The sequence below is a fragment of the Meriones unguiculatus genome, chromosome 8 (assembly GCF_030254825.1).
Source record: "Meriones unguiculatus strain TT.TT164.6M chromosome 8, Bangor_MerUng_6.1, whole genome shotgun sequence".
In the NCBI taxonomy this organism is placed as follows: Eukaryota; Metazoa; Chordata; class Mammalia; order Rodentia; family Muridae; genus Meriones; species Meriones unguiculatus.
In genome coordinates, this window is record NC_083356.1 from 81616766 (window position 1) to 81639741 (window position 22976).

The 22976-nt window shown below is 37.2% G+C and overlaps 1 protein-coding gene across 1 annotated transcript in view; it reads right to left on the reverse strand.

Annotated features, from left to right (window-relative positions):
- Lrp1b (LDL receptor related protein 1B) overlaps positions 1–22976 on the reverse strand; it is a 2037254-nt gene that overhangs the window by 80395 nt on the left and 1933883 nt on the right. The window contains exons 78-80 of the mRNA XM_060390094.1: positions 16986–17209; positions 15122–15228; positions 1710–1826 (exon numbers count right to left, since the gene is read on the reverse strand). Coding sequence (XP_060246077.1) covers positions 1710–1826; positions 15122–15228; positions 16986–17209 — 448 coding nt within the window. The remainder of the gene's footprint in view (positions 1–1709; positions 1827–15121; positions 15229–16985; positions 17210–22976) is intronic.

Below are 22976 nucleotides of genomic sequence, written 5' to 3' on the forward strand. Positions count from 1 at the left end.
AGTTTCAAAATTAAAAATAGTTTTCAATGGTAGCTGTGAGGCAATAAATATGTCACCAATACATATTGAACAAACAACTCCATCACCTTCATGTAGCTCCACCTAAAAGTGTTTGGGGTTATTGTTTGAGTAATTTTTTTCTGCTATAATGTTTGCAAGAAAAAAGCCAAGCTTTAGCACAAACAAAGTCATCTGTAGCACAAAGCCTGCTATTCTGAAAATTCTCATGGATCAAGTTTTAAATTGAATTCTATCAACTGAATTAGTGGTTTATGACAAGATTTGAAATTACAAGATGATTTCAGATAATGAACATTCTTACTGTGGCATACATCTGTAAAATTAGCACTCAGGAGGCAGAAACAGACAAGCATGAGTTTGAGGTCAGCATGGGCTACAGGATAACACACTATAAAGCAACAATAGAAAGACATTGTGTTCTTCTGCTGTAAAAAAGGAATGAAGAGGTTGGAAAAAATAAGTCTGCAGTTAAGAACATTTGCTGCTTATGCAGAGGACCTTAGTTCAGTTCCTAGGACCTACCTGATGACTCTCAACCATCTGCAATTCTAGTTTCAGGAGATCTGACTCCCCTCACTTGACCTCCATTAGTATCACACATGGATATGGCACATGAGCATATATTCAAGCAAAACATTTATATACATAGAGTAAAAAAAATCTTAAAAATATCATAAATAATTTTTCTCCAAGTTTCTTTGCAACACTGTATAATACTAAAGTAAAGGTACGGAAATATTTTGTAAATATCCAAGAACCAAAACTTAACAATACCAACAAAAAGAGAAGCAATAACAAGAGCAATAAAATGCACTATTTAATCAGATATCACTGATTTTTCATTTAATTATTTTTTTCATCTTCCTCATTTTTACTATTAAAGCAATTTAAGCAATGTTATAATTAGTTAACATAATAAAATTTTACTTTTTAAAAGGATTTATCCTTTTTTAATTTAATTTTGTTTATGCATTTATTTATTATAATTTACTCATTTTGTTTTTTGTTTTTTTTTTTCTCATTTTGTATCCCTGATTTAGTACCCTCTCTCATCTCCTCCCAGTCCCATACATCCTCCCTCTTCTTCCCCTATGCCCTTTCCTAGTCAGGAGCCTTCCACACAAGACCTCTGAAAAAAATCTTATTTTTTAAGTTTACATTGCACTTGTGGGTAAATTATGGAAAGAGGAAAGAAAAGAAAACTTGAAAGCCAGGAAAAAAAAAGTGTTAGGCAATTAGAAAGAACGAGAAAATGATAGAAACAAGATATGAGAAAATCAGAGAAGAAAAAGGACACAGCCTTGGGGCACAGAAGATCCTGAACTGTTGGTGGGAGGGCTACATTTTCTTGGCCTAATAACCATGTGTATGATTAAGGACAGATAGTAACATGCTTATTTATGCCCATTATCCCAATCTCAAAAGAGAAAATTTGTGTTGACTAGCACTAACCATAAATGACTTACAGAATGAAGTAATTTATGAGCATGGAAAGCAAGCACCCACATTTTTTCAAGCTGAGGGGCTCTCTGCTCTCGTCTCTTCAATATAGCAGAAAGGTTGAACATTTTAATTAATATCAACACTGCAACTTTTAAGAATCAGAGGAAATCCAGGTTGGAGAACCTCTATACATCTATGTCTGTGTCGTGCATTAACAGTCTCGATATCAAAAGTACTATGCAAACCTTGCTTGCTGCTCACAGAGACCACTGGACTGGAACCATCATACAGGACACTGCCAATGATGGAGAGCTCAAAGTCAGCCCAGTAGATGCGTTCACCAAAGTGATCAACAGTCAAACCTGAGAAATCGACACGCAGAGACAAGTCATACAAAGAGACTGAGATTACTTACAACTCAGTTTTTATTTTAAAGTTAAACCATGATATGTGTTTTTCTTTAAAGATCATAAAAAGTATCCGTTGTCTTTCACAGTACTGTACGAAGCAGGTAAAAGATGAAATTCTCTGTCTCTAACTTTGAAAACATGCATTAAGATCAGATAAAATATATATTTAATAAGTGATTAGGATTATCTTATTTCAACAGGTAAGGTCACCTTAGTGTCCATTTCATGCTGGGTTTTTAGTTAAAGCTGGTTAATTTTGGTTTTACCTAATATTTTAATTTTTGTCTTGAGTAACTAAAGTTCTTTGCATAACAATGATTCAAACTTGGTGTAATCATCTATTTTTAAATTCTTTTCTGAAGCTCTACAGCCCTGAATCCAAAATATGCATGTACTTTAGATAAAATGAAACCATTAAGAACTAGCTTGAGTGAGGAGAGACACTTCTCTGTATGCTCTAGCTCAAAGCAACCAAAGACAGATAATCAAATCAGGAAAAACTAAGAATTAAACTTCTGATTTAAGGTTGTGGTATTTCTTTTCATTCTATCAATTTTTCTAAGAATGCTCATCTTTACTCTCATAGTAGGTCTCTGCCAGTAACCAGCAAAGTACTAAAGTAATACTTCATTAAAAGGTTGTTTCTAATACTCATGGCTTATTTTATAAATATGACTGAGGTTCTACCAGTATCTCTGTGCAAAAATATCATCAACGCATACTCTGTGTTAAAAAATAAAGTTATCGTGATGTGGAAAAGTAATACCATCTATGAAACATGAATTTTGGAATGAATCTTAAATTATTGCAGGTGCTTAATTTGTGTGGTAGTCTTTGCACAGAGCGTAATATGCGTCTTCAAAGAATACTGCAATTAAAATGCATTTAGCAGATTAATATCATAGAGTTCACACCTCTATAGGAACAACCACTGAATAAAAGGCAGTTTTGGATTTGGGCTAAACCTGCAGACTTAGAGTGTGAAAAAAGAAAAACACAACTGCATTAAAAGTAATTTTGTTGATAAATTTTCAATTCATTATGTAGTTCTAGTTAAAATATAATCTAACTACAGATAGAAACGTATTCATACTCAAGTAAAATAGAGAGATGCATTCTGCCCAGCTACTCTCTGAGGAATGGTGTAGCATGAGTTAAAGTGGAGGCTGTTCTGTGTAGCTTGCTGTTTGAGCTGCCTTTGCTTCTCTGTATTTCTGAATAGCATGAACTTAAAAATGATCCTGTTTTCCACTGTTAATATTAGGTCAAGGCTTGTTGAAGAAAGGAAAAACATCTTGTTCCTCTCTGTATTTAGTAGAATAAACTGGTAAATAAAAGGAGACTTCTCCCTAGCTAAGTTTGTTTTCCATTTTTAGATTTCATCTGCCAATCATGGAAAAGAGTAAATATGTGATTTTTTTATATTTATTATGTGTTTATTACAAGTACACATGACCATTTCAACTCTTGACAAGTAACACACAGTTGGGTGAAATTATACAAAAAGAAAGAGATTATAGTACAAAGAACAGACGTTTTAGGTAAGTGGAATTTATATTACAAAAAAAAAATCCATAAATCAGTGACTACACTTTTTATTAAGTCTTTTAATAACAAAGAAAAAGGTAAACTAAAAAAAATAAAAAATGAATTTAAATTAAAAAGCTAATAAAGAAAATCAACTAACTTTTCTTATAAGAGCAGTGAAAGTCAAGTTTATATGAAATAAAAAGTTCCTCTCTACCTTTAAAATATCTCCTCTTTGTCCTTAGTAAACTGTCAATAACAATCCAAATAAACGAAAAAGCCTCAAAAAAAGAAACTTCTTTGTCATACGTTCAATGCACATCCCATCTGTCTTTCTAAACTGAGAGCATCTGAAAGACTCTAACTAGCAGTGTTTTCAAAGCAAAGATTCATGACCAAACCTTTGGCAGAGTACAGGGAATCATAAGAAAGAAGGGGAGTTAGTCAGATGGGGAAAGGATAGGAGCTCCATAAGGACCAAATATATCTGGGTACAGGGTCTTTTCTGAGACTGACATTCAACCAAGGACCATGTATGGATATAACCTAGAACCTCCACTCAGATGTAGCCTGTGGTAGCTCAGTAACCAATTGGTTTCCCAAAGTGAGGGGAACAAGGACTATTTCTAATAGGAACTCAATGACTGGCTCTTTGGCCTCCCCAACCCCCAAGGGAGGAGCAGGCCACAGAGGAGGGCTTTGCAGCCAGTCCTGAAGATACCTGATAAAACAGGATCAGATGAATGGGGAGGAGGTCCCCCCATCAATGGACTTGGAAAGGGGCACCGTGGAGATGAGGGAGGGAGGGAGGGACTGGGAGGGAATGAGGGATCGGGACACGGCTGGGATACAGAGTTAATAAAATGTAACTGATAAGAAAAAAATAAAATTAAAAAAAAAGAAACTTCTTTGTCAAAACTGGCTTTTATTGTTGGTAAAACGGGAAGCATGTCAACTTCAAGGTGCTTCTTTATGTAATCACTATATAAGTGTTAGCTTGACTTCAGTAAATCGCAGCAGATTCAAACAAAAAAAAAACTGGAAATGTCATATATTACAGTATGAAATGAATAGAAGTAAGAAAATTTTAAAATAAATTGTATTTTTAAATTTAACATTTTATTTTCATAATTTAAAATATATTTACATCATCTTCCTTCTGCTTGTTCCTCCTTCCAGGCCATCTCAAGTCCTGTCACCTCATCCTTGCTCCCTTACTTTGTTATCATTTTTGACATATATTGATCACATATTTGTTCATAAATATATAAATACAATGTGCTGAGTTTCTCATTCAGTTTTGCTTCTATTTATATGACTTCACGGCTGACTACTTTGTACTGGGAAATTAATTCAGGGTACAGCCCAGAAGAAGGTGAGCTCTGCCACCCTCCTTGTTCTTTAATTGCCTCCCTATCTCCTTGATTGGAGGTTTCTGTCTCTGGTGCAGCCCTCCTGATTTCCCTTTTCCTCAGAAGCTTGTCTGATGGTGTCGTCCTTTTCCAGGTTAATCAAGTTTAACAGTATCAGTTTTTAAAGATCATAAAAGATGCCAACTACAGCTTAGTAGGCTGAAATGCAGAAGAGCCAACTCAGAGTGGTTCTCTCAGCAGAGCATGGCCCATGAAGTCTAGGCTGCCACTACGCTTTAGGAATTTGAAAATTATCTTAATTCCGAAATGTTCAAAGAGCCTTAAATAACCGCTACTTTGACTTTTATAATCAGCACACTAATGGAACCCGATAATGAAATCACTTTTCTGTATTCTGGTGTGTACATACAATTTATACGTGGGAGATGTGTGTGTATACAAACATATCAACTAAGATTCCTTTGCATAGGGATATATTCACTGTGTATGTATTCCCAATATTTTAGACTTATTGGTAATAATTTTATCATGATTTTCTTGATATACATAAATATCTATTCTAACCCTAAATTTACACATCACACTAAAATGAACAACTATCATGTTTCTTTGGAATCATTGGTATATTTTGTTCTTTATGTTGTGGTGTTATAGAAAAGTTGCATTTCCTTTAAGGGGTAAGCGTATGACTGACATACAGTACATTTTAAAGGGTATGAGTAATAACAATTAGATGAAGAGTTGGACTATCAAGGAACATGTATCTGTCCATGTATGTGATTTATGTGATTTCTGCCAATCTAATTGAAATGGCAAATTCCAGGTCCACTTCGGAAAGACTGCCTTAAATACTAGCAAATGTGTACTTCTCTATTCTTGATTTATATATTTTGATAAATGTCTATTTAAATTCTAAACTACATTAATCATATTTCCCTACACACATTGACTTAATTTTCATGCACATATATTTATACCCATAAAGAATGTTAATAATGTTTCTGAGTCATTTATAATATTAAACATATATAATATTTTTTTAATTACACTTTATTCACTTTGTATCCACCCTATGGTTTTCTCCCTCCTTCCATCCCAATTCCTCCCTTCCTCCACCCTCTGCATGCATGCCCCTCCCCAAATCCACTGATAGGGGAGGTCCTCCTTTCCTTCCTTCTGATCCTAGTCAATTAGGTCTCATCAGGAGTGGCTGCATTGTCTTCTTCTGTGGCCTGGTAATGCTGCTTCCCCCTCAAGGGGAGGTAATTAAAAAGCAGGCCAATCAGTTCATGTCAGAGACAGTCCCTGTTCCTATTACAATGGAACCCACTTGGACACTGAGCTGCCAGGGCTATCTAGGGCTACCTCTGTGCAGAGGTCTTAGTTTATCTCCATGCATGGTCCTTGGTTGGAGTATCAGTGGCTCTCAGACTGTCAATGCAGAATATTTCTTAAAGACGAAACAGTACATTGTATCATTAAAGTCAAATCTTATGGAGTACCAAGTGTTGGTGAAATAACTGCCACAAACTTCAGAAAACTGGTATGATTACATGATTTTGTCCCTGTTTCCAACTGGAGTTCTGGTGGTTCTTATTTGATTAGACGACAGACTTCCAAGCCAAGAATATACAAGGATTACATAAATGCACAGAGAGAAGTATATAGTATTCCAACTGTTCATCTAGTTGATACTGTCTCTAAAGTAATTAAATGAACTGTGTGTCACATAGTTAGCTCTGAATTGGTAACAGAAATGTAACATTTCTATAACACTGCAACATAAGGAACAAAAGTATGCACATAGATACAAAGAGACTTTATGATAGTTACTCATTTTAATATGATGTCTGGCATTGAGGTTTGGAACAAATATTAATATAGACTGAGAAAATTGTTACAAAATAAAGCTAAAGTATTAGGCATACATGTACCGTGCCGTGCACTCTGAGATACAGTATCTCAGTGGATATATTTGTTTAAATACACATCTCACACAGTAAAGTATAAACACACTTGGGACCATATAGCAGTAGTTCACAGTGTTTCATTATCGGTTTCTATTCAGATGCTATTTGTGGAAGTTAAATTTGGCTCAGAACACAACACCAGCTGCAACTGGTTGTGCTGCAGAAGAGCAGCTGCAGTTTCCTTTCCTCCCTGGTAGCCTATTGTGGCTACCACAGACCTCTCCCCTCCTTCCCTTCCTGTCTGACTGCTGGGTCCCATACCTGCAGCAAATATTCCTCTACTCAGCCACAGGCTACACCTACCAGAAGACCTGAAAGGCTGCACTCAGACTTCTCCCATTCTCTCAGTTTCCCCAGACACAATTCTCAGGGTCACCCTAGTGGTACAACAAAACACCAGCTGCAGCTGCCCCTCCCAAGATGACATTTTACTTCTTAACATCAATGCTCCAAACACAAGAAAACACTACTAAAGCTTAAATCACATACTGACCCTTCGCACCGATAGTTGGAGATTTCACTACCCCCACTCTCATCAATGGAAAGGTTTTCCAAAAACTGAGCAGAGAAATGCTGGAGCTAAATGAAGTTATGACCAAATGAATCTAACAGATATTTATAAAACATTACACACACACACACACACACACACACACATACACACACACTACCTTCTTCTTAGCACCTCATGGAACTTCGTCTAAAATTAGCACATGATTCAACAAAAGGCAACTCTGGACAGTTAGAAGAAAACTGTACCAACTACCTGCATTCTGTCAGATGACCATGAATCAGAGCTAGACAACAGCATCATCCACAATAGGAGAGCAGAAAGTTTACATCTAACTGCCTTCTTACAAACACATGGAAATTGAACTGCTCTCTACAGAATGAAAAATGGGTCCAGTCAGAAATACAGAAAAAAAAAAAAAAAAGAAAGAACCAAACTTATGGGATACAGTGAAAGCAGTGCTAAGAGAAAAGGCCATAGCCCTACATGCCTACATTAAAATTAAAAAGTTTTTTTTTTGGGGGGGGGATAGATATCATACTAGCAACTTACAGCATACCTAAAAGCTCCAGAATAAAAAGAATAAAGCATACAAGACATACCAGATAAGTAAATGACAAGATAATCAATATGGTGGTTTATCAGAAAATTGGAAATCAAAGTTCCTTAAGACCCAACTAAACAAACCACTCATAGGCATATAGCCAAAGGATACTCAATCCTACCATAAGGCCACTTGCTCAGCTATGTTCATTGTGACCTTATTCATATTATCTAGAAACCAGAAACAATCTAGATGTCCCTCAAATGAAGGATAGATTTAAAAAGTGGTATATTTATGCATGGGAGTGTTACTTGGCAGTTAAAAAGAATGACATCGTAAAATTTTCAGGTAAATGGATACAATTAGAAGAAAATCATGGTCAGTGAGATAACCCAGAAATCTGCAGAAAGACAAATATGGTATGTTTACACGTGTAAATGAATATTAGCCATTAATTGTCATTAAGTAAGTGGCAATTAAGTTATCATCAACACACAAAGAGAAATCAGGTAAAGAGGAGGGCTATGGAAGGGGGGCAGGGGGTCATGACCTCCTTCGGAGAGTGAAATTGAACAGATCCTGCAGGTGGACTTGGGGAAGCTGGAGAAAGGAGCAGGAGGGATCAGGTGCAGAAAGTAGAGATGGAGGAGGAGAGTGCACGGAGAGAATGCTAGAACTGAAGGACATTTGGAGAACGATGTGGAAACCTAGTGCTGTAGCAACACCCCGGAATCTGAGTGTGACCCAAGAGAGGACTTCTGGTAATGGAGAATACAGAGTGTGAGCTGTCCATCTTTTGTAGCCTGGAAAGGCTTCCAGTGGTGGGACTGGGTTACATTCAACTGAGTTGTTGCTCAAGGACGTCCCTTGATGATACCCAAACAATCCAGACTGATGCTAGGGCAGAAGTGTGTTCTCTGAAATCTGACAGTGGGGCACCATTTCAGAAAACAACTTCTGCAAATCTCATTAAAAATAGGAAAATCAAGCTTGTGCCTGTATAGAACCTTCATCCCAATGTTCTAGTACCCTTGGCATGAGAAGGTATTCTGCAAACTATGGAAAGAGATATCTGGACATCAAGACACCAACTTCGTCATAAAAACCTCCACATACATCCTCTCCTACCTGCAAGATGTGTTGGGGAAATGGTGGTACAGGACTTGTAGAAGTGGCAAACTAAGGGCTGGTTTCACTTGAGACAGCCCATGTGCTACACTGCTTGAATTGCCAGGAACAGGAGAATAGATAACCCAAATTCTCTGGTAGAATTGACTAAAATAAAATGAAATATAAAAGAAATGAAAGAAAAAGAAAAATCAGTGAAATGATTCCTAATGATATTCTGCTATGAATAGATTGGTGCCTTGTCCAGTCATCTTCAGAGAAGCTTCCTACAGCAGTAGATGGGAGTGGGTGCAGAGAACCGCAGCCAGACATATTGATAGAGTCTAAATTGGAGGTCTCCAGTGGGTCCCTTCCTTTGGAGATAAGGGAAGCCTACAGGAGAGAGCAAGGAAAGACTGTAGGAGTCAGAAGATGGGTAGGACACCAGGAGAGCATGACCAACTGAATTAACTAAGCAGTGCTCACACGGGCTCCCAAACACTGACACCTCAAGGAGGAGGCTTACACAGGTGTTCACCAGGTCCTTTATGAATACAATGTAGATGTTCCCTGGTGTTTTACTGAGACTCCTAACTGGGGAAGTGGCTCTATCTCTTACTCATTTGCCTGCTTTTGCGATTATTTTTTTTCCTACTGGGTTGCCTAGTTCAGAGTCCATATGAGGGTTTTTGCCTTATCTTATTGTATTTTGTTTTGTCCCGCTTGGCTGTTATCTCTTGGAGGCCTGGCTCATTTCTGAAGAAGAAGTAAAAAGGAAGCAGATCTGGGGGAGGGTAAAGATGGGGGAGGAACTAGGAGAAGTTGAGGGAGGGGAATCTGTGGACAGGATATATTGTATGACTAAATTGTATGATCTATTATCTGTTATTTCCTATTATCTCTGAGATTCACTTTGATTTCTTTGTGTATTCATAACATCTGTTATCAAAATACTCAAGAGTGAACAGGCATTGCAAAGATAAAGAATGTAAGAATAAAAACCAGTTTTGCATATTGAGTCATCAGTTGTTTTGCTTCCTGCTGTTTTAGTGCTTTGTTACTAGCCACACTCACATTGCTGTGTTTATGAAGCCCAGAACGGTTTCCCCTCATATCAAACACTAGTAGAGTCCCTGTCCCCTGCTGATATAACTCTTTCCTCTTCTCCCATAGTCCCTAGTCCATGGTCATCACTGCTCTAGATGCAGATTGTATGACAGCATCATTTTAAGAAAATATGTACAGTAAGGACAACTGGCACAAAGTGATAATTGTCTTCTTTTATAATATTACAGTATTCTGAGAAAAATACTATCTTCATCAGAGAAAAATAATGTGAAAGATGCTGCTTGGAACTGTGTGAAAGATGGAGGCATTTGAAATATAGGCAGGTCATACACCATGATGACATTTTATAAAGCTATTCCTGAAAATCCAAAACATTGAGTTTGAAATACCACAGGAACATTTATTAGGTATTTAACTCAGAATGAAGTTATTCTCTATGATGTTGGTAGTATTGTTAGCAAAGCAAGTGATGACAGTAAACAAATTGAATCAATGCTAGATGTGTTAATTAAGATAGAGCTGTGAGTCATAGGTCCCAGTACAGCATAGAAGGCATATCATACTACATCATAGACCTTCCAAAATAAGACAGAGCATGTAATATAACATAAAGTAAAAACCTCAACTATAACAGAAAAATGTCTTGGGAAAAAATGGACTATTAAATCTTTCCTAGACCATGACAAGTTTAATTTCACAATAAAAATTAAGGACTGTTATTAAAGGGCCCTGAGGTAAGAGGTGGAATTTAAGGAAAGCCAAGAAAATGAGTACACAAATTATGAACTGATGAAGAATGAGTTTTGAACAAAGAGAAGGACCTAGTCCTTTCATGCTTTATAGGACTCTGCAGGTACCAGTGATTTTACTTTTTACTACTGTTTTATGGGGACAGAGGTTTTAGAAGTCTTTAACACCACAGAAAGATAGATATAAAACAGAACAGTAGGATATGTGAGGATCTGCCAGAGTCAGATCTGCTCAGACCACTTATTTTTATTAAGTGGGGACAAATATCACCACTCAGAAACTGTAGGTATGAGGCTGCCTATCCCCTCCATAGTGTGCATAATCTTTTCAGCTTTGTTCCCCTCAGAGAAACAGACCTCTTGAGTTGCTTATTCAGATTGTCAACTAATACTTATTGGATGCCCAATATATAAAAGGCATGATTCTTCAATTTGTAAGTAAAAAATGTGGTCACAAAAACATGCCCTGCAAGTACTTACATTCTTACATAGCACAGAGGACTAGAAGGGCAAAGGGGAAAAAAAAGTATAGTGTAAAGCAATTATCAGGTGTGCAACTGTATAGAAAAGAATAAAAGTGTAAACAGAAGTTTAGCTAACAGTGGAACAGATGAGAGTATAACACCATTGTTAGGAAACTAAGTAGGCTTTTACAGGGGTGATACCTGGGCAGCCACAGAGAACCTTGGACATGGAATATAGGATAGAAAAAATAGACTCATCGGTCAAAGAAGATGTTAAAATCTAAAAGTTACCACCACAAAAATAAAAAGGAACTAGACACACCAAAATTGTGTGAAATATTAATAGGAATATTGTTAAAGCACATTTGCTTCTTATTGGACAATATAAAATTTGTCAAAATTTAAAATTAGAAAAAAAGAACTGTAAAGTATTTGGGAAACATTTTTTTTTTCAGTACTGGTAACATATCCATACTTCTATAAATAATACTATCAAAACTGAAGGGGTTAATTACATACATTAAAAGAAGCCACCAAAATATCTGGGCACATGGGTCTTTTCTGAGACTGTTTCTCCAACCAAGGACCATTCATGGAGATAACCTAGACCCCCTGCTCAGATATAGCCCATGGCAGCTCAGCATCCAACTGGGTACCCTAGTAAGAGGAACAGGGACTGTCTCTGATATGAACTCAGTGGCTGGCTCTTTGACTGCCTCCCCCTAATGGGAGAGCAGCCTTCCCAGGCCACAAAGGAGGACAATGCAGCCACTTCTAATGATACCTGATAAACTAGGGTCAGATGGAAGGGGAGGAAGACCTCCCTTATCAGTAAACTTGGAGAGGGGCATAGGAGGAGATGAGGGAAAAAAAGAAGTGAAAGGAGCTAATATACAGGTTAATCTAGGGGCATACATGATCAAATATATTATATCCATATGTGAAATGTCACAAAGAAATCCATTGTATGTATTAGTATTAGCCATAGAGCAAGCAGTAAGCAGCACTCACTCCTCCATGGTTTCTGTGTTAGTTACTGCCTTTTGGAGTGGCCCTGGCTTTCCTCAGTGATGAGCTATGACCCGAGAGTATAAATCAAATAATCCAACTCTCTCCTCTGGGCTGCATATTTCTGCTCACAATTTTGGAAGACGACTTCTGAGTTCCTGGAGGCCACACCAATTCTAGGGACCCCAGGTAAGACACTGCCCATGACCTGATAATACTACTTAGATCTCTCCCTAGACCCCAGTGGTACCCACTGCCCTGGGCTCCATATTTTGGGAAACAACTACAAAAAGATCATCCTAGATGAGGTAACCCATACTCAGAAAGACAAATATGTTATGTATTCACTTGTAAGCAGATATTAGCCTAGCTATAAAATAAAAAATAATCATACTACAACACACAGACTCAAAGAAGGCATATATCAACTGACAAAGCATGAATCTTACTGTGAAGGGAAAACAGAATAGAATGGCGAGTAGATGGGGGTGGTGCATTGGAAACCACTGAGGTCAGGCAGAGGGAGGACAGAGGAAGAGAGTACTGGAAAAGGCAAATGGAATAGGGTTGCAGGAGGGTTATCTCTGAGGTAAACTAAAAGTCAACGCAATAGAAACTCCCAAGGATTTCTGAGGGTGATCCTAGCTAAGACTGCTATGGGAAACACAGAGCTTGAATTGGCCATCTTCTGAAACCAGGTAAGTCTTTAAGTGTAGGGACTGGGCCACCAACCCCTGCGACAAGATTTTTGACATGCAATTTCTCCTACCTACAAGATATACTAGAGAAAAGTGGAACAGAAACTGTAAAACTAGCCAGCCAATGACTGGTACATCTTAAGACCCAGGCCATGAGAGGAAGCCTACCTCTGACATTGCCTGGAGAGCCAGGAAACAGAGTATCTATAGCTCAGAGACCTAGGAAAGAACCAAACATGAGTGGCCAAAACAAAACAAAACAAAACAGCCCCAAAACAAACAAACAAACACCAATAAATGATTCCTAATAATTTTCTGCTATACTAAAATTTGATGCCTAGCCCAATTGTTATCAGAGAGATTCATCCGGCAACTGACAGAAACAGATGCAGAGATTCACAGCCAAACTTTAGTCAGAGCTCGAGAAATCATGTGGAAGATGGGGGAAAAGGATTTTAGGAGCCAGGGAGTCAAAGACACTACAGGAAAACCCACAGAATCAAATAACATGGGATCACAGAGAGTGAATCAGCAATCACAGAGCCTGCATGGGACTGACCTATGCTGCCTATACATATGTTAGAGTTGTATTGCTTGGTCTTCTTGTGGAACTTCTAACAGTAGGAGCAGGGGTTGTTTCTGACTCTGGGGCCTGCTTTTGGAACATTTTCTTCCTGCTGGGTTGACTCTTCCCGACTTAATAGAAGTGCCTAGACTTACTGTAACTTGATATGCCATAATGAGTGATATCCATGGATGCCTTCCCTTTTCTGAAGATATAGGAGGAGGACAGGATGGGGAAAAGGGAAGAGAGTAAGTGGGTTTAAGAGATTGGGGGAAGAGGAGACAGGGGAAAGTATGGATGGGATATAAAGAAAATAAATAAATAAGTAAAACAAATTCTTTTCTTCTCTAATTTGCCTTTGGTCAGAACATGTTAACACAGCAACTCAAAAGTAAATCATGAGGAATTCTATGAGGGTGCAGAAATGTGGGGAATTGAGAACAAGACTTTCAAGGTTACACCCAGTCCTTGTTCACTTTTTTCTCTCTGCTTCATCTTTTCCATTGGGTGAGCAGTGTCAGGAAAACACTGATAATACCATCTTATTGTCCACCTCAGACGCAAACAATGCACGTTGTTAACAAGTTTTAAAACCCTGAGCCAAAATAACCCTCCTTCTTTGAAGATATTTCGCTCAGGTGTTCATCACAATAAACAAAATCCACATAGTTTGCTGCCTCTCTTTATTCAAGTAACTTCTTAATCAACTAATAGAATTGTGTTCTCTGGATTCATAACAAAATAGTATTGAAGGAAAAACATATGTGAATAGACCGAATCCCCCAAACTTCTTGGTTCCATGAAGAATAAAAACAGTAAGTAGAGTCAAATGCAATTCACAAGACAAACTCAAAGACTATTTAACTCCCAAATTTATTTTAAAGCACAAAAATAACTAAGTATAAATAAAAACAAGTCATCCACGAAACCCAGCATTCTGTTCTTTTAACTGGGGTGCAGTGAGGAGGGGGGTGATGGCACAGAATCTTTGGATTCCTGCAGTTTGCAAACATATAGTTACTGCATTGTCACAGTTTGATATTGCACAGTAGAAAAGATTTAGCAAGGCAGAGAAACAAGCATTGGGCATTCAGATAATGGAGCTTGAAGGAACCAGCAGGAAATGTGGGAAGAAGTCAAGATTGTAGCCCCGAGTGGGGCTGTGAGAGCAGAGTATTGGGAGTCCTAGACAGGCTACCAGAAAGAAAAAAAAGAAAATAAGAAAGAAAAGAAAAGAAAACTGAGTGTAAAGGATAGGCGCTATTAAACCTGGCTTTTACAGAAAGTAGTAATATTTGTTACCTTTCAGTTTACTTCTCTTGACATCCTTTATAAAAATTACCATATATCTCAGTAACTTTAACACAAATCTGTAAATACACACCAATGGATTGCTAGGTCCTGTCAAATTTTTATTCATTTAAGAACCTACTAATAGACTTAAAACTTTGGCAGTTTTCAGATAACACCTTATAATGTAGCTATCAGGATGATAATAACCTGACTTTGAAGTTGGGAAACTAGAATATAGACTAGAATATAGACTTTACATTATTTTATGTACTTGTAATGTGGTTGTTTAATAAATAAACCTAGGAGGAACTGTTAATACTAATATGCTTAGCCTCTTGTTTCACATTTAATAGGCGCAGATGCATCATACCTGTGGGTCTCTGTAAATTTTTTTGTACTAAGATCCTCCTCAGAGTGCCATCCATCGCTGCTTCTTCTATATGGGAGTGATCTCCAATTACAGTCCAGTACATCATCCTGAAGACAGGAAGTCAAGGAGATTAGCTTGGAGATGGTGCTGTGAAAACTGTCTCCTTCATTTACCAGTGTCCCCTTAGATCACACGTGTCAGCATAGCCCAGCCCCCTCATTAACCAGATTCCTGATCCAACTTGAAAACTGTACAGTGTCCAGCTTCAACAGTCTTGCAAATCAATACTGTAAATAAAATCTTACCCAAATGTAAACTTCTACCACTTGAAAGTATATTATAGTGCCTGGTTATTCATTTGAAATTATCTTATAGTGACATGTTACTCAAATTATCATATATAATACACAAGTCATTGGTTAAAAATGTAAGATGAAATTCTAAATGGAAACTGACATGAAATTGGAAGGAGGACATGGTGAAGAGAGGAATCTAAAGAGAGTCAGAATGGAGACTGGGAATGACAACATGACCAAAATATATGTATAAAGTCCTTGGAGGAGTTAGGGGGTATGTGGGAAGACTAGAGAGAGGGGAAACAGTTTGGGATGTATTATATGAGCGAAAAATACGTTTTCAATTAAAAAATATAAAATTATAATAAAGTCACTAGAATGATAGCCCCACCCCCCAAAGAGTACTATTTTCTTTGTCTTTTCTTTTTCCAGATAGGATAACTCAGACTAGTCTCAAACTTCTTATCTAGATGAAGCTGGCCTTGAACTCTAAATTTAACTGCTAAAATTACAGGCAGTAGTAAGTAACTGAAAAAGAAATGCCTTTTTCGTTTAGTGGATACCATATTCTATTCCAGTAATTGGGATTCTTTTTAGATATTTAAGATTTTCATTTAACATTATCTTCTTTTCATTATTGCATGAAAGCTTTTCATCAAATACAATAGAAAAGATATATTCAGAATAAACTGTCAAAATGTAAAGAAATTTAAATCTTCATATTTTGTTGTTCTTAATCTCCAATCTTTAATATGTTTAGTGTGTAGAATATTCAACTGAGGTTTAAGAGTAGTAGTTTAGGATCACCATGTCACTTCCATTGTTTTGTAATCAATGCACATAAAAACACAGAGACAAGAAAAGAAATTCTCAAACACGTACTAAACTCATAATGTAGAAAACAACTATAAAAGTATCTTGTGTCAGGACTATTTCACAGGATCTCAAGGGCAGGCTCATTGACCTCCCCCTCCCGGGGGGGGGGAGGAGTAGTCCTGTTAGGCCATCGAGGAGGACTTTGCAGCCAGCCCTGAAGATACCTGATAAAACAGGGTCAAATGAAGGGGAGGAGGTCCTCCCCTATCAGTGGACTTGGAAAGGGGCAGGGAGGAGACCAGGGAAGGAATGTGGGAGCAGGATACAGCTGGGACACAGAGTTAACAAAATGTAACTAATAAGAAAAATAAAATTAAAAAAAAAATCCTGAGAGAACCAATGTGAAGGAAAAAAAAAAAAAAGAAACAAGGCGAGGAGGACCTCCCCTATCAGTGGACTTGGGGAGGGGCATGGGTGGAGAAGAGGGAGGGAGGGTGAGATTGGGAGGGGAGGAGGGAGAGGCTTATGGGGGGGATACGAAATGAATAAAGTGTAATTAATAAAAGTTAAATAAAAATTTAAAAAAAAATTATCTTGTGTCAACATCTGGAAAAGGAAACAGATCTGAGAACAGTATGGGGATTGCCAGGTCTCAGAAATCTGTCCCACGGTGAACAGAAGTACAGAACACTATCGATGAGCATGGATATTCACACTATATTGAGAAACAGAAACACCAAGCATCAACCTACCCTCTTTTAGGATTTACAGCAATAGCATAGGGCTCGCCAGCCATATTGGTTAAGAGTCTGGTGCAGTTGGGGCCGTTGAGCTGTCCTACATTAATGGAGTACCTCAGGCTGGTCCAGTGAGTAGTGTAATAGCTGAACCAGTGCATTCTGGAATGATCAGTCCAATAAATATTTCCTGCGACCCAGTCAACTGCAATGTCTCGCGGCCTTTTAAACTCAGGACACTAGGAAAAAAGAGAGAAAAGAAATACACCACAATATTTTCAGGGGAAAATTAGCATCGCATCGTTATATGTATTTACACACTGGTATTGTGGGGATAGCACAGAATATTCTAGCTACTATTACACATTTTTTCAAGAATTACAGTCAATGTATCTATTGAGGAAGAACAGTATCTTCTATTCCTAATTTCTGCATAATGTCACATATGAAATTTACTTATATCTTTTAATGTGTCAGTTACCAGCCTTCTTTATGTATGGATATAATTTCATTTTATGAAGATATACTAATTTGCTTAACATTCAGTCAATTCTGTCCATCTGAATAGTTTACAAGTTTATGGCATTGCAATAAACATAATGAATATTCTTATATATGTCAATCAGAAGATACATATTCAGTTTTTTTAAAAAAATATTTATTCAGGAACATAATGATTTAATCCTAAAATATACATAGATAGTGCTGGAAAATTTTTTTCAAAGACTTTGACTAATACACATTTTCTGCACTGGGAGAGAGCATAGATTTCTCTGGATCTCTGCCACATACAGTTGACTTTAACAATTTTTTTAAAAAAGTAGTATAGACACACACATTTACAGAACAAAAAATTTCTGTGTATTTTTAAGAAAGTTGTGTTTTTTAGGAAAGTTGAAATATCTGTCTGAGGGCTTGCCTATTTTAATTATTATTTTACTGAGTAATAATGAGAAATAGGTAAAAGTATTCATAGAAAATTTTAGCAACTGAATCCCCTTGATCTCCTTTAATTGTCTTATTGCTCTAGTGAGGACTGCAAGTACTATGTTGAAAAGGTATGGAGAGTGTGGGCTGCCTTGCCTTGTGCCTGATTTCAGTGGGATTGCTTTAAATTTCTCTCCATTTAGTTTATGTTAGCTGTAGGCTTGTTGTATATTGCCTTTACTATGTATAGGTAAGAGTCCTGTATCCCTGATCTTTCCAGGACTTTAAATATAAATGAATGTTGGATTTTATCAAATGCTTTCTCAGCATCTAAAGAGATTATCATGTGCTGTTTTTCTTTCAGTTTGTTTACCAAACAAGGATCATGAATGCAGATAACTTAAAACCCCTGCACAGAAGTAGTCCTGGGCAGCTCACTAAATCATGCAAAAGACTATATGATGTGTTAAAATAGCATTTCTTCACTGCGATCAGTTCCTCATAGTAATCACTGGAAACAGTTGTTTTCATTCTTGATATAATACCCCTGGAAATCCCTTCTTACTTCTGGTTATGTACAATAAACTTGACCGTGCCAAGTTAATTAATATATTAGTTCTACTTAAAGGGACAAAGTTAACTAAAGGCTTCAGATTATATATTTTGCTAACATTTTATTAGTTTATTAGTAACAATTTATTCACTTTGTATCCCAGTTGTAGCCCCCTCTCCCATCCCCTCCCAATCCCACCTTCCCTCCCTCTTCTTCTCCTATGCCCCTCTGCCAGTCCAATTATAGGGGAGGTCTTCCTCCCCTTCCATCTGACCAGAGTCTATCAGGTTTCATCATGTCTAGTTTCTTTGTCTTCCTCTGTGGCCTGGTAAGGCTGCCCCCACCCTAAGGGGGAGGTGATCAAAGAGCCAGACACTGAGTTCATGTCAGAGACAGTCCCTTATTCCCTTACTAGGGAACCCACTTGGAGACTTGTTAATAAGTAGATATTAGACATATAATATAGGATAAACATACTAAAATTTGTACACCTAAAGAAGCTAAGCAAGAAGGAGGACCCTGGGTAAGATGCTCAGTCCTTATTTAGAAAGGCAAATGGGATAGACATCAGAAGAGAAAAAAAAAAAAAAAAAAACAGGAAACAGGACAGGAGCCTCGCAGAAAATGAGTCTTTTTATTTTTCTTCATTTATGCTGAAATACCTGGTTCTTCTTCAGTTTTACATGCATTGCCCCTAGTCATTCTCAGCTACAAATTTCCATCCCTAAAGCGAATTTGGATGTTGCATTTAGTGATACTTCTTCTAGGTAACTGGTATGTTGACTTCTGAGCCAAGAGTAAATTCTTTAAATACAAATCAAATTTAGTTCTCATTTTTAGTTTAAAGGACACTTAGAGAAAGATGAAAAGGGCTGACATTTATTTTAAGCACCACAGATCCTGGTAGTGTACACATATAAATCTCTTCTGAGATATTTGCTCATGGTATTATTATTATTGTTGTTATTGTTATTAAATTTACTTAGTATCCCGGTTGCAGCTCCCTTCATCATCTCCTCCCAGTCCAACCCTCTTCCCTCTTCTCCCCTATCCCTCTCTTATAGTCCACTGACAGGGGAAGGTCTCCTCCACTACTGTCTGACCCTAGCCTATCTGGTCTCATCAGGACTGTCTGGATCCTCTGCCTCTGCAGCCTAGCAAGGTCACGCCACCAGGGAGAAGTGATCAAGGAGCAGGCAACCGAGCTCATGTCAGAGATTGTCTCTTCTCCCCTTACTAATGAATCCAAATGGAGACTGAGCTGTTTTGGGGCCCCCTCTGAAAAAGGGGTCTAGGTCCTCTGTATACACAGTCTTTGGTTGGTGCATCAGTATCTGCAGTAGCCCTTGAGCCTAGCTTTTTTTGGCTTTGTTGATATTGTGGGGCTGCTATGCCTTCTAAGTCCTTCTATATCTCCTTTCTTCTATAACTACATGTGCTCTGTCCAAAGTCTGGCTATGAGTCTCTGTATCTTCTTTGATCCCCTGCTGGTTGGAGTCTTTCAGAGGACATCTGTGGCAGGCTACCATCCTGTTCACTCTCTTCTACCACTTCCAGTGTCTATTCTGTTTTTCCTTGTGAATGAGAATTAAGCATTTTCCCTATTGTCTTCCTTGTTGTTTAACTTCTTTAGGTAGATTTTAGTATGCTTATCCTATGTTATACGGCTAATGTCCACTTACAAGTGAGTATATACCATGCATGTCTTTCTGCTTCTGGGTTACCTCACTCAGGATGGTCTTTTCTAGTTCCATCCATTTGCCTGCAAATTTCATGATTTCCTTGTTTTTAATAGCTGAGTAGTATTCTATTGTGTAAATATAAAACAATTTCTGTATCCATTCTTCGGTTGAGGGACACCGAAGAATGTTTAGAGATTCTAGCTATTACAAATTAAGCTACTATGAACATAGTTCAGCAAATGTCCTTGTGGTATGGTTAAATATCTTTCAGATATATGCCCAGAAGCGAGATAGCTGGGTCTTGAGGCAGCACTATCCCAGTTTTCTGGGAAAGCACCAGATTGAATTCCAAAGTGGTTGTAGAAGTTTACATTCCCACCAGCAATGGAGGAAGGCTCCCTTTTCTCCATATCCTGTCCAGCACGTGTTGTCACTTGAGTTATTTATCTTAACCCTTCTGATGGGTGTGAGATGTAATCTCAGAGTCATTTTGACTTGCATTTCCCTGATGAGTAAGGCTGTTGAACATTTCTTTCAGTATTTATCCATCATTTGATATTCCTCTGGTGAGAATTTTCTGTTTAGCTCTGTAACCTATTTTTTTAATTGGATTATTTGGTTTGTTAGTATTTAATTTCTTTAGTTCTTCATGTATTCTAAAATTAGCCCTCTGTCAGATATAGGGTTGGTGAAGATCCTTTCCCAGTCTGTAGGCTGTCGTTTTGTTCTGTTGACAGTGTCTTTTGCTTTACAGAAGCTTTTCAGTTTTATGAGGTTCCATTTATTGATTGCTGATCTTAAGGCCTGTGCTGTCAGTGTTCTGTTCAGGAAGTTGTCTCCTGTGCCAATGTGTTGAAGGCTCTTCCCTACTTTTTTTTCTAGCAGAAGTATCTGGTTTTATGTTGAGGTCTTGGACTTCAGTTTTGTGCATGGTGATAACTATGGATCTATTTGTATTTTTCTACATGTAGACATCCAGTTAAACAAGCACAATTTGTTGAAGATGCTATCTTTTTTTTCCATTTATGTTTTTGGCTTCTTTGTCAAAATTCAGGTGTCCATAGGATTGTAGGTTTATTTCTGGGTCTTAGATTTGATTCCATTGATCGACCAGTCTGTTTCTATACCAGTACCATGTCATTTTTATTACTATTGCTCTATCATATAGCTTGAGATCTGGGATGGAGATATATCCAGAAGTGCTTTTATTGCATACAGCTTGAAGCTTTGGTGAAGTTTATGACTGATGCTTTATTTTCCATGCCTGAGAGTCTAGCTAGGTAATTTTTATTTATGAAAATTCTGATACTGGTGGATAAGGAATTTCTGTGAGACTATTTTGGACTTTCATATTGTTTGTGGTCTTTTGATTGTTCCCATGCTTCTATATTTCTATTGTTGGTTCTGTATAGTTGTTTCTAGATCAATGAATGCTTCGTCTTATTCTTATACCCTCTAAAGCTGAATAGTACCGTCAAAAATGCCTCAATTAATTATAACCGCAATACTGATAGCAACAGGAACAAAGCTGATTCTCAGGGAACGGTGGGAGCAAATTATACACATTACTGGAGACAGTGAATCACAATAGTGAGCATTCGTTGGTCTTCCCAACACAGAGAGCTTTATTTACAGGAAGAAGACAAGGAAGAAGACATTCCTCACCATTACTCAAAGGCCTTTTTTTTAAGATTATAATGCAATTACATCTTTTCCTTTTCCCCTTTTAAATTCTCTAATTCCTCCCTATATACCCTTTATTGCTCTCTCTAAAATTCAAGGTTTCTTAATTTACTTTTCATAAGTGAAAATATGTATGTGCACATATGTCTTTCTGAACACATAAATATAACCTACTTAATCAGCATAAAATTAATTGTATGTATGTTTTCATGGCTGACCATTTCGTATTACATAACAATTCAGTGTGTTCCTCCCTGGATAAGACTACATTCCTCAGTTTCAGTATTCCTCAGTTTCTTGCAGTTCTTTTTATAGGGTTGGGGCTTCATGAATGTACAAGGGTTTTGAATGATAGTACCCATAGATAAGTGGTTCATGGGAAATAGATATTGACAAGAGACAGAGAAAAAGGGATAGCTCTGATTACAATTTCAAGTTAATCTGATAAATACAAACAGAAAAAGAGATTATCTAAACTAAGACAAAAAGAGATTATCTCAGAGATAGGAAAGAGAGACATAGAGATAAGAAAGAGAATGGCCTAGGAATAAAGACCAGTATAGCATGAACTACTTAACCCTAAAAAAGTAGAAAATCAAAACATGTGCTATATGAGAAAGGAAGTGAACATAAAACTGTTTGTTGGTTCCTTAGGATAAGTCAACAATGGTTCAATATACCTGACATAGTGACATGTCCCTTTTGCGAGTATGTAAACACATGATAAACATGAACTTTGTTAATATTAATGTACAACCTAGAAGACATGCATTGACTGATTTCTTCAGAAAAAAATAAAATGTCTTTATCCAGCTAAGATCTCTAAATATACAGATAATTTAGGGGCCCTGAGGCATCTTCCTATCAATACATTAGTCAAGTGAATGAAATCATTAGAGTTTATAGAAAAACTGCCAGCTTAATTGTAACAAAATTGAAAATTACTTTGATATTAAATTCTGTATGCTATGTACACTATGAACTGTGCTCTCTGTCACAGTTCTAGCTTCAACAATAAAGATGCTTCAGTAAGCACATTTGTTTTAAAATAGAAAGAGAAATGATCTTTAAAAGAGAAGTTTAAGCATTCAAATTCTGGAAACCATGTTCTCTTTGTATAAATGTTATAGTTAGCTACATATTTTAAGAAAATTTAGTGGC